Here is an 18743-nt window from a genome sequence, read left to right on the forward strand (position 1 = left end):
CAAACAGGTCTTACAGGTTTCATTTTATAATTTTAGTCTTGAGACAGGTACAATACAAAACTCACTAGTTGATAAAAGAACAGTTAGATCCAAATTGTGTTCTTGGCAAATGGAATAAAATTAAGGTTATTTGTTCAGATGGCTAAAGCTTTTAACTAATATTTTTAAAGGTGACAAGATTTTCATGGGCCTAGTTTTCCAAATATCTTTTCTCCCTACCCCCCACTCGTACGAATGGTCTTCGTTCATGGAGAAGACCAAGTAGAACACTTTTATCTCAAAAGGCACAGAAAAAGGGAACAAAAGTCCCCTTGGTGGAACTTGTATTCTAAGTCCAGATCTTTTACACTATCTGCAAACATTAGATGAATAGAGAGGTTTGGGGATCAGTAAAAAGAACAAGAGGGCTTTGAATTGTTTTTAGAGCTGAATTTCTGTTCTTGTACACTTGATTTATAAGACAAGTACAGTTTTTAATTTCTCAAAGAATTGGGTTGCAACCTTTAATTCGTGGGCTGGCCCACTCACCCAACTACATTATCTTTATTTGCTTCTTTACACCAGGGAGAAGATCTTCAACTAAGGTGGAAGTCAAAAGATTCTTAGGTTCTAGATTCAGAACTGTGTGTCTGGAATGTCTAGTAAATCCTTCCCCAGAGGCTTTACAATGTTTCTCTTTCTCTCTGGGTACATAGTTTCATCTTAGCTCAGGGGAGAAGACTTTTTTTTTTCCCCTCATTTTCACTCAGACCCAAAGGATCAACAAGCAGGAGGTGAACTGCTGTTGACCAGTAATAGTGTCATCATTGCAGAGAGGAGAAAGGAATTTTTAAAAGTCTGTCAGGCTCTGGATATGGCCATCTTCTGACCATAGAACTCCTTTAAATTCTTTCAGATATCTTGCCAAGTTTCAGCCAGGACAAACAGTAAATATTGCTAGCAGTATTAAACCCTTGAATATAAGAGAGATCCCCAAAGAGCACAAAAGATACTACCCTCCCAAGATCAGAGCCACTCCCAAAGTAACCAAAAGAAAGAGAATTGTGTTGGGGGTCAGTAGGTCCCTAGCCATGAATGGGATGGCACCCCTATTTCTATCCAGCCTCTGACCCGATGGTTGCCTCGCCAGGTTCTCAGGACATAAAGCAAGATAAACAAGAAGGCAGTAGCTGTCCCTGGGTGAGAAAGGATCAACAACCAGTGGGTACCCAAAAGCAGATTCACAAGATACAATTCAAAGATTAATTCTTACAGCTGTTTTTTGCCTATCAATCTGAATTTGGAAAGGAAAGGACAGTGTGAATTTTTTTACTTTCTTCTCTCAGCCAGACATCACAGACATCTGAGAAAGCTGACTTTGCTGAGAATTCTCACTCTTTGTTAGCTTCTGCTAGTTGTCCCAGATCCCATCTGGAGGCTCGTGTTCCAGCATATCTCATTCTAGTCCCCAGAAACCACAGAGAAAGGAAAATAATTTTTCTTTTCCCTTTATGAGTGCTTGGCTTTGCTTTTCTAGAGCACCTTCTCTAGAGCACCTCGTACATGGATAAGCATATTTAGGTTAAAAGTTCTCCACTATAGCCATTGTAATTCAACAATATCTGTTCAGCCTTAAAAGTTTTATTCACCTGAGACCTCACACTGGAGCGACCCAGTCCAGAAAATGGAAGGCTTAAAGTCTGAAAGCTGCTAACTCGAAAGCTGCAGAGCCAGGATCCAAGAGAGATGTAACCTGTGGCCTCCAAGGCCGTGATGGAGCGGGGAGCTCAGTGGGCACTTACACCAGGCAGCTCACTGCTCCTGGGGACCAGTGCTGTCCTTCAGTTTAACAGTTCTGGAATCAGAAAAGTTTTAATATGCCTCAGTTTATCTTTTAAGAGTTTATTAGAACGCAAATTTGTTCGAATTGGGCATCATCCAGTCTAGCAGATCAAGAGCTCTAAGGAGGTGTACAAAATGAAAGCCTTTTTATAGCAAAAGGGAGCAAGAACAAGTTCTACGAGACAAAAACTTGAGTTGGTTATTGCAGTCTCTTTCCTTTTAGGGGATGACAGGATCAGGCAGATTACCAAACTACTGCTGATCAGGTAATTCCTGATGGACTTGTTTAAGAGTTCATTTCTGGGAAAGCCGAAACCTTAATTCAGTCTCAGTTTGGGACTGAGCATAAGGGACTCCATTTGAAATTGTTGTCTGGTTTTTAACAGTAAGCACTATGCTGTTTTTCCACTAGACAGTTTTATTAAAATCTTTAAAAACTAAAAGCAGTATTCTAAAAATACATGCAGTGGTAGTAACTGGCAAGTATTTATAGAAATTACCATATAATTTTCAGTTGCCCAGACATGAGGTCACAAGTGACAGGAAAGAAAAGTTTAATGATCACTGAGAAATTACCATATGCCAGGCTCTGCTTTCTTTCTCTACTTTGTCTTATTTTACTAGGAACCCTGTGAAATAGGTTATGTGCATACTTTGCCAATGATGAACCTGAGGCTTAGGGAAGTCGGTTATCCAAAATTACTTGGCTAGTAAGTGCTAAAGCTGGGATTTGAACTGGGGTTGGACTCCAAGGTCGTGCTCTTGAAAAGAGAATGACGAACATTATATACATTGTGTTCTTTAGTGTTAATAGTTATGAAAACAAAAGATGAAAACCACTTAGAGTGTTGCTCCACAGGTCTTCTTAATCAAACATCATTATTATTGCCTCACTTTCCCTTCTTGTTAAAAGAAAGTTCCAAAGAGAAGGAACTAAGTATGGGGACAGACCTACTTACAAGCTTCTCTTAATGAAAGGTAAAAATGATTGAATTTTCCCTTTGTGTTCCACAGCTGAAGAAAGCCCTTGACGAAGCCAACTTCAGATCAGTGGAAGTAACCCGGACCAACCGAGAGCTGCGGCAGAAACTCACAGAGCTGGAGAAGATCCTGAACACTAGCAAGGAGAAAATAAAGAATCAAAAGGCCCAAATTAAGCTCCACTTGTCGACTAAGGCGAATAATACTCAGAATGTAGAGAGGATGAAGGTTGTATGAAAAATGCTAAGTCTCCCTTACTCCCTGTTATCTGATGAGGATCCATGCAGGCTGTGGGGTCTGGCGAAGATAGTTCCAGAGTACTAACAGCAGCATGTGTGCTCCGGGAATTACAGCTACACCTGGGAAGTGGGCAGATTGCAGGGGGATGGACAGACTGTCTTTCTCCAGCAGAGAGAGACACTGCTGTGTCAATGTTTGATTTCTCTTCAGCTGCCATGTCACCTTCTGGCCCCCCATCTGCCTCTCCCACAGTGATCGTACAGGATTTTGCTCTTTCAGGGTCAGTGGGCCAGACGGGAAGGAGAGCCCAGCAGGGGCTGGTAACTGTGGGTCTCATATGGGATTCTCCACTGATCATCTTTCTATGTTATTTCCACATTTACTTTCAGCAAATAGAAACAGAATTGAGGCAAATGGAGCTAATTAAGGATCAGTATCAGAAAAAAAATTATGAACAGGTAGATGATTTCCACAAACTCTATGTTTACTATTCACCTAAAATCTCACACTTGGACAGGTTCACCAACTGCTTCCCTCTTTGTGCCCTCCCAGTCACTGAGTATCCAGAAATTTGTATCTGAAATGACTAACCTACAGAAAGAGATGCAGCTGTTGGCCAAGAGCCAGTACGAGACCTCAGCACGGAATAAACAGCAAGAGCTGCGCCTGGAGGCAGAGCGGAAAGTAAGGCAGGAACTGGAGAACCGGTGCCAGGTAAAAAGTTCCCTCAGGTTCATCTCAGATTATCAGCAAGTGACACGTACCGAAACCCACCATCAGAGCATCTACATTTTCTAGATTCTGTAGAAGAAACATAAGTCTACAAGTAGGAAGAAGCCTATAGCTTTGAATGTGGCCCATGTTCTCAATTTTCAACTTAATAAGATATTCATTATTAACAGCTACAGCTCACATATGCAAAATACTGGTTATTAAATAAGACTTCTGAACTGAATTTCATAGTCTTTCAGGCACTTTACACCCCTTGCTTCTTCCCTGAAGCTTAGATACACCTGTTGCTGTGACAGCATTTTTAGCTCTTCCCAGCCTCTGGAAAAGCATAACATTTTATCACTGCAAAAGGACTTCAAGATATCATTAAGCCCTTGCTTTCTAGCAGAAATTGTCTCCAATGAAAAAGTATTCCTTCAGTTCTGGAAAGAGCTATTAATCACTTTTTCTTCAGGAGAATCCATAAATCAAAATCTATGATCATATACATCTGTGGATACTACTAACACTTTTCATCTTATATTTTGGTGGCACCTGAAGTTAGAAAGTGTACTCCATCATGCTTTCATAATTTGATTGCCCATTTATAACAATATGGAAGCTCTTTGTTCCATATGGGACTGTGGGAATTTGTAAAAATCTTTGTATCACATTTTCAGGAATTGGAAGAAACCATCAGACACCTAAAGAAATGCAAAGAGGCAACAGAGCATAAACTCAAAGAAGCCAGTGTGGAATCAGAACAGGTAAGCCAGACCTAGGGACATAAAGACTTAACAAGTTTCCTCACACACAACAATTTTGAAACACTCAAGTCAGAGTAAAATGCCTCGTTAACATAGTTGGGAGCGTAACAGGCAAGAACCATTATGACTTACGAAGTATCATCTCCATTATGAAGAATGATTTTTAGGTTGAGACTGTGTCCTGATAAAAGATAACAGAATGCCAAAATACTGATTAAGTCCAAGTCTTTACCACTTAATATAAGAAGGGAAGACCAGGGGTGCCTGGGTGGCGCAGTCGGTTAAGCGTCCGACTTCAGCCAGGTCACGATCTCGCGATCCGTGAGTTCGAGCCCCACGTCGGGCTGTGGGCTGATGGCTCAGAGCCTGGAGCCTGTTTCCGATTCTGTGTCTCCCTCTCTCTCTGCCCCTCCCCTGTTGATGCTCTGTCTCTGTCCCAAAAATAAATAAACGTTGAAAAAAAAAAATTTAAAAAAAAAATAAGGGAAGACCAGCATGTGTGTAGATTTTAATGCATTATTACTCAACATCACTAATAAAAGTGGAAGCTCTTTTGTTCAGTCAATAAAAAAGTTAAGTAGGCCTTATTTTTTTAAGTTTTTTTTTTTTTTTTTAATTTAGGTAATTTCTACATGCAACGTGGGGCTCAAACTCATGTCCCTGAGATTGAGAATCATATACTCTTCAGACTGAGCCTGTCAGGTCCCCTGAGTAGGCCCTCTTACTTTGTGATTTTCCTTTCTCTAATCTTAAATTGGCCTGTTTGAAGGTATTTAAAATTATACATTTTTTTAGAGCTGGAAAGGGTCTTTGAAATCATGGTCTGCCACAACCATTCCTCATTTTCCAGATAAGGAAAACAGCTTCTAAGGTATCACAGTGATGTTTTTGTCAGTTGGTCATGATGTGTGTGCCTTTTACAGCCACTAAATTACAAGACAACATGACTGTCATAGTGGGATATTAAAGGGAATATGGACTCAGACACACAGAGTTTGAACACTGTCACATGAGTTTGTCACACTGTGACACAGTGCCATTAAGGAATTTACATTTACTTCCTTTAACTCATCAGTTACCCCATCTAGAAAAGTCAGGGTATTGAGACTTACCTTTCCGTTGTTCTGTTAGATGGCTCAGAGTAAGTTTCAGTAAACGGTGCCTCCCTTCTCATTTACCAAACAAGAGGAGATAGGATGGATGTACAGGGCCATTTCAAGCCTCTTTCCCTCCACTCCTGGTAAAGAGTGCTGGACACTGCCTTTGGTGGGGGGCAGGGTGTGAGTATCACTGGCATTAGGGTATACAAACAGACCTGGAAAATATTTGAACTTTGTAACTTTCTAAAAGTTAAATGCCAGGGGAGCTCTGTTTTTTTTACCTCACTATTTTGTGCCCACACTGTGAACTGGCCGGGCTAGGACAAATACATAGTTGCACGTATTTAGTGTGGACCTGTCATATGTTGGGCACTGTCCTAGGTGATGGAGACACAGGGTGAAACAAGCCCGACGAAATCCCTGCTCTCCTAGATCTTGCCTTCTCCCAGGCAAGACAGAAATACCTCTCAAGACTTGAGAATCAAAAAACGAAAATGCTGGGGCGCCTGGGTGGCGCAGTCTGTTAAGCGTCCGACTTCAGCCAGGTCACGATCTCGCGGTCCGTGAGTTCGAGCCCCGCATCAGGCTCTGGGCTGACGGCTCAGAGCCTGGAGCCTGTTTCCGATTCTGTGTCTCCCTCTCTCTCTGCCCCTCCCCCGTTCATGCTCTGTCTCTCTCTGTCCCAAAAATAAATAAACGTTGAAAAAAAAAATTTAAAAAACAAACAAACAACAACAACAAAAAAACGAAAATGCTGTCCATGAAACAAATAATCAAAGGGAAGAAAACAGTCATTTTGCTTTTTATTCTAGAGGATATGTTCTGGAGCTGTTTTGAAGCAACCATTATACCACAGAAAAGCCTGTTGGCCCTACCTTAAAATACCATAGTATCCCAAACACACATAAAAGTGCCAGGCACACAGTAGATATTTGTCAATTAAATGAATACGGAGTCCAGATCATCTTCAAAGGCAGACGACTAGAGGGACCATTTAAGTCAATCTGACAAAGGCGATTTGGAAGTTTGTGCTTAGGAGCTGAAGTCTAAAATATTTTGATGATAAAGGAAATAAAGAGGATACAACTTACGCTAAGCTGGTTCCGTCTTTTACTAATTCAGTTTACTTTCATAAAGCACAACAGAAAAATCTAGTGTAGGGACTTTGGAGAAGTATTTAGTCTTGGAGGACAGAACTCACAAGTCCCAACCATGGTTTGCACTACCACGTTCACTTGCAGCGCTATCTTACCCCGTCATTCTGATTTTTCCCCGGGGTTCTCTTACCTTAGGTCACGCCCAAGAAATAGGAACAAATGCATGAAAAAGCAACAGGCTTTCAGGCTTCCCTCAGCTCTGCATTCAGAAATCTCTCTCATCTGTAGAATGGATATTATGCAAATAGGTTACAAGGACCTTGCATTCAGAATTTGGGTCTTTTAACATCTAGGTAAAAAGTCTCTTGAATCAATACACAAAAAACTGTTTCTTTGTTGTAATGTTTAATGATAACGCTTGTATGTCCAGATAACAGCTAACCTGGAAGAAGCTCATCGCTGGTTTAAGTGCAGGTTCGATGGCCTGCAGCTTGAGCTGACGAGAAACCGGTTGCAGAGGCTTCCCCGAGAAGACGGGTGGATGGAAGAGGTAGGGTATTTGGACATGGCTGTTGTAAGCAATTTTGGATTTGTTCCTTCTCAGATTTCTTTTTCTTCAGCATGGAGCCCACTTCAGGGCTCATACTCACAAACCGTGAGATCATGACCTGAGCCGAAATCAAGTCGGACACTTAACCGACTGAGCCACCCAGGTGCCCCTCTTCAAATTTCTAATTACAGAAGTTCTCTCTTCATCCAGCTACTCTCCCCCCTAATCTGTAGATTTCTTTAAACTGCAAAGAAAACAAATGAATTAAATTTCTTTCTTAAAAGTTCTACATTTCCCAACCTGTCTAGATTAGAACCACTCACCTTGATGAATAAATTATATTCATAAAGACAAAACAGGGCCTCAGCTGTGCAGTTAGTTTTGCAGTGTCAGGTCTGTTTTCTTTCCAGCAGGACCAAGGTAACAAGCACGACGTGGCATCCAGCCAGTCTGCTCTACATCGGTGGGAGAATAAACAGCGTCTTAGACTTACGGCCAAGAAATGTCATTCTGAACTAGAGAGAGATTGATGCCCTTGACAGAGGCACTTCTTCATCGATAGCTACACCACCATGATTTCCAGAGCCCAGCAATCAGGACTGGCCTTTTCCACAGTCATCAGAACATCAAGTCTTTGATGTGGGCTGAAGATTTTTGGACTTGAGTTTATTCTTTCAGGAACTTGCTGATATCAGTACAGAACCACCCCATCTTTTTTGTCTCTTTCCCCATTTTCCACCCAATAAATTTATATGAATTTGTTGTATGATAGAAGTTACTGTTGTATGATACTTGTCTATTTTTCTAAGTACATTTTATCAAAAAGCATTTAGTGAGGTACTAGATGTACAGCCACTAAATGATAGGATATTTTGTTTCGATAAAATCCCCTAGTCTAACACCCAGTAGATAATCCTTGAAAATGGGATCACCTGGAAAATGGTAAAAACTTTTCCACATAAAAAAAAAAAAAAAAATACCCTTTTATGCTGGGTAATTACCAGCACATCTTTAGTAGGATTAGATCTCTTTTCTTTATTTTTTTAAATTGTTTATCTATTCTTATATTAGATATCTCAGAGATTGTATTTATAACTTCCTCAGATGTTTACAAATCAAATTATTGTATACAACAGACTGCTCTGCTCCAGGACTATGCCTGGCCCATGTTGCTCTTCCTTACTATAGTAAGCAATAAATTCAGCTTTATATATATGTATACTTTTTATTTTAGATAGGGAGCGGTAGAGTAGGTAATCCAGACTTAATGAACATAAACAGCTACCATAGCACCTGGCTTTATTCATGTTCAAGTAATGGTAGCTACTGATGATACTATCAGGACCTAAATTGAGTGAGCATTGTGAATTGGAGGGAGTATCATTAATAAGACTCTCAGAGGTTGAAGAGCCTACCATTCTTCTTATATAAAAAAGACAAAGCTGAATTTGTAGCTTAAACTAAGCCGTAATAATTGAGGGAGAGCTCTGTTGGTCAGGCAGAGTCCTCCCTGATCGGAGCAGACTGCTGATCTTATATAACGTTTGGGGGAAACACGAAGTTCAAGAATCGCAAGATTTTCAGAGACCTTGAGGGTTGGTACCATCTGTAGAAGTGTAGTTATGTGGGTAAGGTTGGTAATTGGCATTCAGGGGGCACCTGTTGGAATGCATCTATTTCTGTGTGTCTGACTTCCAGAGGTGAGGGTTCACTGATTGGCAGTCTGGGAAAAGCCTCCCCAAGTTATCTAACTCCTACAGAATTTATCCCTTTAGACTCTTCGTAAGAAGATAAAGTTATTTTAAGGTACCAGAGAGTCAATCTTGAAATAGTCTAAGCAAGAACCCCACAGAACAGTTCCTTTGTCCTGAATTCCTCATAGGACAAAAGATCCCAATTACTGTGGAGAGATAATCAACCTTATTGGGTTGTAAATACACCGTTCTTGAGTGTTGTCATGACATGACCGTTACTGGCCAAGAATATGTTTATCTTCTTCATCCAGAGCAAGGACATTTTTCTCCACTTGTGTTTTGTTCTCAAAGAGTATCATTATTGATAAAGTCAGTGTAACCTTATGTCATTTTTTTAGGTTGGCTATACTAAACCTTAGCTTGGGAGAAGTGAATTATAGCATTAGATTGGTGATCATTTCTAGTAAAACCTATATTTAGAACAGCCTGTTTAGAGTGATGAATTTGCTGAAGTGTTTCTATAGTACTTTTATAATGGTCTACTGTATACTAGGTTCTATTGTGGGCCTGTACTTTCATCTGAAGCTACCAAAACACAGACAAAATATCAACCAATGGTTTTTAAGACACCAGACATTGTGCAACAAAGAACAGTACTCCCTGAGAGAAAGGGAACAAATGAGGTGCACCCTACTACCATCACCCCGCCTTCTAGCCTTCAGACAGTTCATGCACCTGGTCCTGAGTTAAGGAGCCAGAGTCCAGGGAGACCAGGACTGCTAGAGTTCCAGGACCAAATACAGGAGAGGAGAGTGCTACAGAGGGAGAATTTCAGAGATGTCCCGAAAGCCCTCTTGAGTATTAGCTGAGCACATGCATGTGAGGAAACCACCTCAAGATGGAGAAAGAATCATCCAAAAGGGTTTAAGTTAACAGTGGCCAACACACACACACACACACACACACACACACACAAAATACCAGCTTCCATCAGCCAGCATGAGAAACATCATGATTTGCAGGGCATTGGGTGGAGAACACTGAAGAATACTTGTCTCAGAAGTAGAGAATAGGTAGCCCTACAGCAAACACTGCTCTAGTCCTACCCAGTGAATCTGAAACGGAAGACCCCAAATGATCTATTCCAAGTAACTGCATTCCAAAACAGCTTAAGGATATTTAGAGGAATACAAAAATATATGGCACCCATCAAGGTAAAAATCACAATTTGTGGTACCAATCCAAAGCAGCAGGAAAATTTAACCCAGATTAACAGATGTTAAATGTGACAGTGGGCCGCCCGGGTGGCTCAGTCTGTCGAGCATTCAACTTCATCTCAGGTCATGATCTCACCGTTCATCAGTTCCAGCCCTCCGTCGGGGTCTGCTGACATCTCAGAGCCTGGAGCCTGCTTCGGATTCTGTGTCTCCCTCTGTCTCTGCCCTCGTTCTCTCTCTCTCTCTCTCTCTCTCTCTCTCTCTCATAAACATTAAAAAAAATGACAAACAAGGACATGAAAACAGTTACCATAACTATATGTTCAAAGAGTATTAAAACAATGGATGGTAATAGAAAAATTGAAAAGAATTCATAATTATTAACTAGTAGAAAACTGATGGTTTCCTTTAGCAGTAGAGACTGACTACATGTAGGAACATTGGATTTAAAGGGGATTCCAATACAAGATCTGAAGATGTTTTAATTTTTTGATGACTGCAGTTGTTCTAAAGCAAGGAGACTGAGCTGTGGCTCCTGAATTAAGGGATAAGCAATGGTTCTATTAATTGTGCTGTGTTGTTAACACCCATAGAGCATGACCTAACCTTTTCTTGTGAGTACAAAAAGTGATTTGTGAAAATCTAGGAAGAACCCATCTGGACTGTGACTTTGGTCCAGGTAAACTGTCTATGGAGTCATTTGCCCTTGGGGATTCTGACACTATAGCTGTTTGTTTTGGTCAGCTTTATTAAGGTACAGTTGACAAAACTGTAAGTTATTGAGGGTGAGCATCATAATGATTTGATACACATTGTGAAATTATTCCATCTGTCACCTCACATACTTAATTTTTGATGAGGACATTTCATTTTTATTCTCAGCAAATATCAATTATATAATACAGTGTTAACTCTAATCATCATATTATACATTTGATCCTCAAACCTTACTCATCCTGTAATTGAAAGTATCCTTTAACAACTTCTATTTCCCCAACCCTTCAGTCATTGCCAACCACTTTTCTGCTCCCTGCTTCTAAGAGTTTGATTGTTTAAGATTCCACATATAAGTGTCTTTGGTGATTTTTTGAATTTTTTTTAAGAGTTTATTTTTAATCTCTGCACCCAACATGGGGTTCGAATCTACAACCCCAAGAGTCACACGCTGTACCAACTGAGCCAGCCAGGTGCTCCAATTCTTTGAGGTATTTCTGGAGACTACCATAAATATCCTAATGTCATAGCAGCTTTAATCTGATCACATGTATGGGCTACAGCATATTTTATCTGGAAGTAGATCCTACCTATTAAATCTCTGTGTCCTGAAGAAAAAAGGACTGTTTCTCTGACAGTGATCCCAAAGAATCAGATACAGGTTGAGACTTAGGAAAGGACTCACAATTGTTCCAAGTTCTCATTTTTCAGAGTGGTTTTAGTAAAGGAAAGCAAAGTTCATTGCCTCTCAAACTTCTATAATTACTATACATTTTCAGTTTTACCATTTATTACCATCTTTTGTCGTAAAGTCATTTATAAGATAATACTCTCTCACACTAGAAGTCATTTTGCTTATCTGTTTGCTTCTTAGACAACTGTAAAATTTGGGTCTGAAGGATCTGATGTTCAGAGTAGTAGGATAAATTGTAGGTAACGGTAATATCAAGTACTGTTCTGTTCCACTTTGGAGTTTAGAGGGAAGACACGGACTTGTGGAGTAATGTCTCCCCCAGGGTGGCATCATTGGACTTCAGATGGTTGTCCTTCGGCTTCTTAGCCAGCACTGGGCAATTATTAGCTCAATGATCTTTTTGCTTGCAATTTCTCTAGTTTCTTTACCAAAGACTTCCAGTTCTTAACAGAAGATATTGGGCCTTGTTTTTATCTCAGGACCAGTTGTTTTAGATAGACAGCCAGAGCCTGTTTACTTTCTAAGGCTCTCTAGAGACATCTAGCTACAGATTACTAGTTTTCCAAAATAGCTTGTTTTTCTTATTAAAGTCCCTAGTTTTTCAATTATTCCAATTGTTTTTCTTATTAAAGTCCCTAGTTTAGATAATGAGCCCATGAACAAAAAGAAGACAAGGCCCTTACTTCAGCTGCTGGGTCTGCCCCAGGATACCATTTGAAAGAAGAGCAAAATATTTAAGAAATTTGACTTTTTGATGGTATTTGGCATCTCTCTTCTCAAGAGCATTTATTCTGGGCTCTTATCTCGTGATCGATCTCATTTCATTGGGCAAGATGGCTTTATGTTCACACTGGTCTACATCATCATATGTTCTCCACCTTGGACTTCTTTGGGCAATAGGGATTCTACACCATTTGTTAATGCGAGCCTTTTTATAAATGGTCAGAAACAATGTACAATATATAGAAGACTAGAACAGACTGAAATATTTTCTGCTTACCAATCCAGCAGAGATTTCTTAGAGCTCTAATAAATCCAGGATTGAGTCTCCTTGGATGGGCTGATCACATGCCCACCCTCAATTAATCACTATCACTTAAGAGAGAGATTATATACTAATTGGCTAGGCCTAGATGTGTCCATCTCTGAAACTGAGAATAGTTCCCCAAAGGAAATCTCAGTGATGTTCCTAGAAGAACGGGGAAACAGGTAAGTCAAATCAAAACCGTAAATGTCTATCACAACAATCTTAAGATTGTAAGCAGAGAAAATACACCAACACGGTCACTACTGAACTTCATTAACACAGAGCTCTGAGTAGCTGCTAGATTCCTTTCATATTGACACTCCTTTTCCTCCAAAGCATTTATAGGAGACACAAGCTATCCGGTTCTACCCGAGCTTTTAAAACGGATTCTTTAATAACCTATATAGAGACTTTGAGGCAGCTGCTTAGTCACCTACCTCCTAATGTTTCCTTCACAAGCAATATGAAACAAGAAAGGAAAGGTGAATTCTACATAAAACCACACTCAGCGTAACTTGAAGGCAGACAATGTCAAATCTTTAAAAATAACAAAGTAAAATGAGAAAAATCACCAGATCCCAGTGTGTGTTGTCTCACACTTCTGCCCCACCTCACTAGAAGGTTTGTAACAGACAAAGGCAAACGGAGATGGAAAAAGGAAGCTAGTGAAAGGGTCTCAGTTTCACCGGACACTGTTACCACAAGGACTACATGTATCCTAAACCTGGAAATACTAAAAAAAAAAAAAAAAAAAAAAAGTGTCCAGGCAGATCAGAGTATGAACTACAGGAAAGGAACTTCTAAATACACATGGTTTAAAGGTGCAGGCATGATTTAAAGGGGCACTGTTCAAAATGTGGATCTGCTAGGGGAACAAAAAAGGTAAAGAGGAAAAGACCTCATTGCAAATTGGATTGTTAAGGGGAAAAGAAATTGAAGTTTTAGGACCAATAAGAAAAAGAGAGAAGCACAAAATTGAAGGACTCATAACCCTCCCCACAACACAAAAACCTCCCCACCAAATCACAACACCCTAGAAAAAGCACCTGGACTTTGCTATACTGACCAGTGAGGGCTCAGTAAACTAGAAATATTGCAAAACAACCCAATAGCACAAATGTGAATAAGAGGAAAGTTAAGTCTATACAGAGTACTGCAGAAAGTCAGGAATAAAATTACATCTCAACTGAGGAAAATTTCTCCCAATAAACCCTTATGAAGAAAAAGAAACTTCAATATGTTTCAAGTTTGAAGACAAACTTTTCAGGATAAGAGAACCACTGTGAAACAAATTTAAAAACTAAGGACATAAATGGACAAAAATCAGAGAAATGAGTGTTGTTTGCACTTAGAACAGTGGAAGAAAAAGACAAAATTATCTCAGAAACGAAGAATAAGTTACAAGATGCCCAAGGGAGAACCAATTCAGATCAAAGTAAGAGACACTGAAGAAAGGCAGGAAAACAAGGAAATGAAAATGGCATTAAGGACTAAAAAAGTCTGGGGCACCATGGTGGCTCAGTCATTAGAGTGTCTGACTCTTGATTTTGGCTCAAGTCATGATGTCACGGTTTGTGGGATCAAGCCCTGCATTGGGCTCCACACTGATAGCATGGAACCTGCTGAGGATTCTCTCCCTGTCCCTCTCCTGTTCTTTCTCAAAATAAACTTGAACAAAATAATAAAAGTAAAAAAGTTCAGAGAAAAGGTAACAGAATAGAATACGGGCAAAGAAGGAATAGTATTTGTGTTAATTGGAGCCCTTATGGAAGAAAAAAGGGTAGATCAGAAGTAATATTTAGAACTACAACCCATAGGGGCGCCTGGGTGGCGCAGTCGGTTAAGCGTCCGACTTCAGCCAGGTCACGATCTCGCGGGCCGTGAGTTCGAGCCCCGCGTCGGGCTCTGGGCTGATGGCTCAGAGCCTGGAGCCTGTTTCCGATTCTGTGTCTCCCTCTCTCTCTGCCCCTCCCCCGTTCATGTTCTGTCTCTCTCTGTCCCAAAAATAAATAAAAAACGTTGAAAAAAAATTAAAAAAAAAAAAAAAAAAAAGAACTACAACCCATAAACACTTTCCAAAAACAGAAAAAAGTGTATCTGAATCTACATATTGAAATAATTCACCAGGAAGCTGGAAAAAAAAAAAATCAACTTCAAGACACATTCTAATAAAACTATAGATTTCAAAGTATTCTCAAAGTGTACAGGCAAAAAGATCAAATAACTTACAAAGGCAAAAGAAACTGGCCTCACATTTATAAACCAACACACTAAGCAAGGCAACAATGGAGCAGTGTAGTTGGCAGAATTCTAAAATAGGGCCCAAGATGCCCCACCTTCGGGTAGACATAACTGCATCATCTCTTGGACTTTAAAAATGATGGAGTTCACTCGTGATTAGATTATAGGTCACAGTTGACTTGAAGGAAATTATCCTAATCAGATAAATCCTTTAAGAGCCATTTTCTCCCAAATGGTTGCAGAAGGGGAAGTCTGCGATTTGAAGCACAAGAAGACTTTTTGTGCCCCTGCTGGCTAGAAGAATAAGGCTGCGTAGCAAGAAATGCAGGTGCATCTACAAGCTGAGCACCAGCCCTGGCTGGAAGCCAGCAGAAAAATGGACACTTCAGTCCCAAGACTGCCAAGAACTGATTTCTGCTAACAACCAGAATAAGCTTCAAAGTAGTTCTTTCCCCAGACCTCCATAAAGGAGCACAGTGCTGCCAACAGCTTGGTGTCAGTCTGCGAAATCCTGAGATTCTAGCCCCGCCCTGGATTCCTAACCCACAGAAACCGTTAGTTAAGTTTGTATTTTTTTTTTTAATTTTCTAATTTTTCATTTTTTAAAGTAAGCTATACACCAATGTGGGGCTTGAACTCACAATCCCAAGATCAAGAGTTGCGCACTCCACCAACTGAGCCCAAGTTTGCATTATTTTAAGCCCCTGAGTGTGTGCTAGCAGCAATAACAAAAAAGTAGCACAATTGGCATTTTTTAAAAACTCAAAGAATGTGTGTGAACCAAGGATTCTATATTCAGTTTTCAACTATCAAAACTACAGAAACTTGGATTTGAAGTCAGGCTACCATTGCCAGAGGGTGGGCCAGCCCCTCCCTGTTCCAGGGCCCCTCCCACCTGGTTGTGTAACCATCCCCACCCCCCCTCTCCAAGGCCCCTCACCTGGGAATGGGGAGGTTCACCCAAAAAGATAAATAGAATAAATAAAACTACAGAAAAATGGTTATAAACATATAAGAACTTACAGAATTCTGCATCCATTAGCCCTTATTGACGAATTTACAAGAGCAGAGATCAGCCAACTTTTTGTGTAAGGATGAGACAGTAAAGGTTAGAGGCTTTGAGGGTCAAATAGAGTTTATGTCTCATATTATTGGGTTTTTTTTAATGTTTATTTACTTTTTTTTTTTTTAACATTTATTCATTTTTGAGAGAGTGCAAGCAGAGGAGGGGCAGAAAGAGGGAGATACAGAATCTGAAGCAGGCTCCAGCTCTGAGCTGTCAGCACAGAGCCAGACGTGGGGCTCAAACTCACAAACTGAGATCATGACCCTAGCCAAAGTCCAACGCTTAACTGAATGAGCCAGTCAGGTGCCCCAGTGTTTATTCACTTTTGAGAGAGAGCGAGAGAGCAAGCAGGGGAGGGGCATAGAAGGGGACAGGGGATTTGAAGAGGGATCTGCGTTGACAGCAGACAGCCCAATGTGGGGCTTGAATTCTCAAAACTCTCAAGATTATAACCCAAGCCAAAGTCAGAAGCTTAACCAACTGAGCCACAGGTGCCCCGTGTTGTTGTTGTTGTTATTGTTTTTAACAATCCTTTAAAGTGGTATGGAGGTGGGGGCGGGGATTCTTTGCTCATAAGCCACACCAAACCAGATTAGGAGCCAGATTTGGCCTTCAGGCCTTATCTTCATAACCTCTGTGTTAGAGAAGAAGCTTCATCCAACTAAGTAGTAATTGAAAATTTCAGGCAAAGGATTGATGGGGTGAAGTTTTAAAAATATATAATTATGTACAGCAATGTATAAGGCAAAGGTCAAGATAAGAGTGGAAAACTGATGTACAAATGTCACATATTACGATAAAGTAGATACAAAAATGATAGAGAGTGGGGGGCACCTGGGTGGCTCAGTGGGTTAAGCACCCAACTCTTGGTTTCAGCTCAGTTCCTGATCTCGCGGTTCGTGAGTTAGAGCTCCACATGGGGCTCTGTACTGACAGTGCAGAGTCTGCTTGGGATTCTCTCTCTCTCTCTTTCTCTCTAAATACATAAATAAATACATACATACATACATACATACATACATAAATGAATAAATAAGCCTTTAAAAATTAAAAAAAATTTTTTTTAGCGACAGAAAGAAAAGGGAAATACAAAAGTAGAATACAGTTGCTGTATGGGCCACAGGAGGGCATTAAAGGATAATGGAATCTTGATAAACCAGGTGGTCAATGGTTAAATAAGTAAACAGGACTAAGCACTTTAAAAAAAAAAAAAGTACAGGTGAGGGGCGCCTAGGTGGCTCAGTCAGTTAAGCGTCTGACTTCGGCTCAAGTCATGATCTTACGGTTCGTGGGTTCGAGCCCTGCATCGGGCTCTGTGCTGACAGCTTGGAGCCTGGAGCCTGCTTCGAATTCTGTGTCTCCCTCTCTTTCTGTTCCTCCCCCGCTTATGCTCTGTCTCTCTCTCTCTCCTTCAAAAATAAATAAAAAACATTAATAAAAAAAATTAAAAAAAAAAAAGTACAGGTGAGGGAGGTGGTGCAAGATGGTAACGTACAAAGATCCTGAACTCATCTCTTCCCAAGGTCACACTGAATCTACAGCTACAAATGGAACAATTTCTTCTGAAAAAGACCTGAAAACTAGCTGAGCAACTTCTTATCAAGCAAATGAGGAAAAACCACGATGAAGAGGGTAGGAGTCTGAGACCCAGTCTCACCATAAGCCTCACCCGTGACACAGTGACCCATAATCCGGAGAGAACTTACAAGCTTGGAACTTCTCCCTGAGAAGCAAAGGCTTCATACCCCAAGTTTTAAGACCTGTGCCCAAGAGATGAGCCCCCCAAACCTGGCTTTGAAATCCAATGGGGCTCACATCCATGAGATCCAAAGGGCTATAGCAAAAGGAGAAAAGGCTTTTAAGGGGCACACATGAACTCACTACAGGGCCCAGCAGAGAAGCCCAGATTTTATGTGAGATTGAATAGCTAATCCTAAAGAGTGGGCAGGAGAGGCAGGGGGTCCTGGGATACTCTGTGGGGACAGATGCGGGCCAGCACCATTTTCACACCTCTCCACCTTGCTAAGGCTGGCAGGCATATTTTCTTTCACGCTAGTCCTTTCCCCCTCCCCCACTCTGCATGCGCTAGCTTCACTTTCTTCCTCTGCCACACTCCAGAGCACCCATGGGACTGTAACATTCAGAGAGACACTTCTTGGCCAAATGCCTTCCAGAGCACCGCTCAGATGGCAGGCTGAAACGCCCCCACCCTTTCTAAGATGCCTATTTATTCGTCCAGGAGCTTTCTTTTCAGCTTAAATATTTCTTGTAAGGCTCGTTTGAGGTGATGAACTGCTTTGGCTTTTTTGTTTGCTTGTCTTTAACTCTTTAGTTTGCCTGCTGAAGAGCAGGCTGCTGGTCTGGCACGTTTCTAGGGGCCTGTGGAAGTGGTCTCAGGGAATAGAGCTAGTGGATGCAGTCTTGGCACTCTCCCTCTGCTTCACTTCGGCTTGCTGGGATCTCCTAAAGAGGAGTTTATACCCTTGTATTACACCCACATCTTTGTGACTCCTGCCTGGGGGACCTGGCCGTACTGGACAGCAGGGTTTATGCTTGTGGTCCCACACAACTATATACATTTGCGGTACTTTAAAATGCACTGCTTGAGGATCTGACTTCCAATCAGCCTGTATATATAGGTGCTGACTGAGATAACACCCCCTTTGGGACACTGACAGTAGGGGCACACCTTCAACCACTGGGAGCTATTAAGCACAAACAGGCTGCTGGAATAAGCACAAAGGTCTGAGAGATAAGAGTTACAGCAAGGATGAACAATAAGGTTCATCTCCTACGTGAGACCACTCCTTCAACATTGAGAGA

At 40.9% G+C, this 18743-nt stretch overlaps 1 protein-coding gene and 1 non-coding gene across 10 annotated transcripts in view; one reads left to right on the forward strand and one right to left on the reverse strand.

Annotated features, from left to right (window-relative positions):
* CCDC150 (coiled-coil domain containing 150) overlaps nt 1-8041 on the forward strand; it is a 98315-nt gene extending 90274 nt beyond the window's left edge. For 4 of the 9 annotated variants that reach the window (XM_040475732.1, XM_040475728.1, XM_040475736.1 and 1 more), the window contains 6 exons: nt 2836-3030; nt 3432-3500; nt 3595-3756; nt 4434-4520; nt 7148-7267; nt 7655-8041. In XM_040475732.1, the coding sequence (XP_040331666.1) occupies nt 2836-3030; nt 3432-3500; nt 3595-3756; nt 4434-4520; nt 7148-7267; nt 7655-7786 (765 nt within the window). In that variant the 3' untranslated portion in view covers nt 7787-8041. Of the gene's footprint in view, nt 1-2835; nt 3031-3252; nt 3323-3431; nt 3501-3594; nt 3757-4433; nt 4521-5141; nt 5562-7147; nt 7268-7654 lie in introns of those variants that run through there. The other 5 variants (XM_040475731.1, XM_040475737.1, XM_040475729.1 and 2 more) reach the window with 4 other exon arrangements.
* LOC121031164 (small nucleolar RNA SNORD56) lies at nt 742-812 on the reverse strand. Its single transcript, XR_005790589.1, has one exon. It is a non-coding gene; the product is annotated as a small nucleolar RNA SNORD56 (small nucleolar RNA).
* Nucleotides 8042-18743: the final 10702 nt, after the last annotated feature.

Source organism: Herpailurus yagouaroundi, unplaced genomic scaffold (assembly GCF_014898765.1).
Source record: "Herpailurus yagouaroundi ecotype Mexico unplaced genomic scaffold, PumYag 140, whole genome shotgun sequence".
In the NCBI taxonomy this organism is placed as follows: Eukaryota; Metazoa; Chordata; class Mammalia; order Carnivora; family Felidae; genus Herpailurus; species Herpailurus yagouaroundi.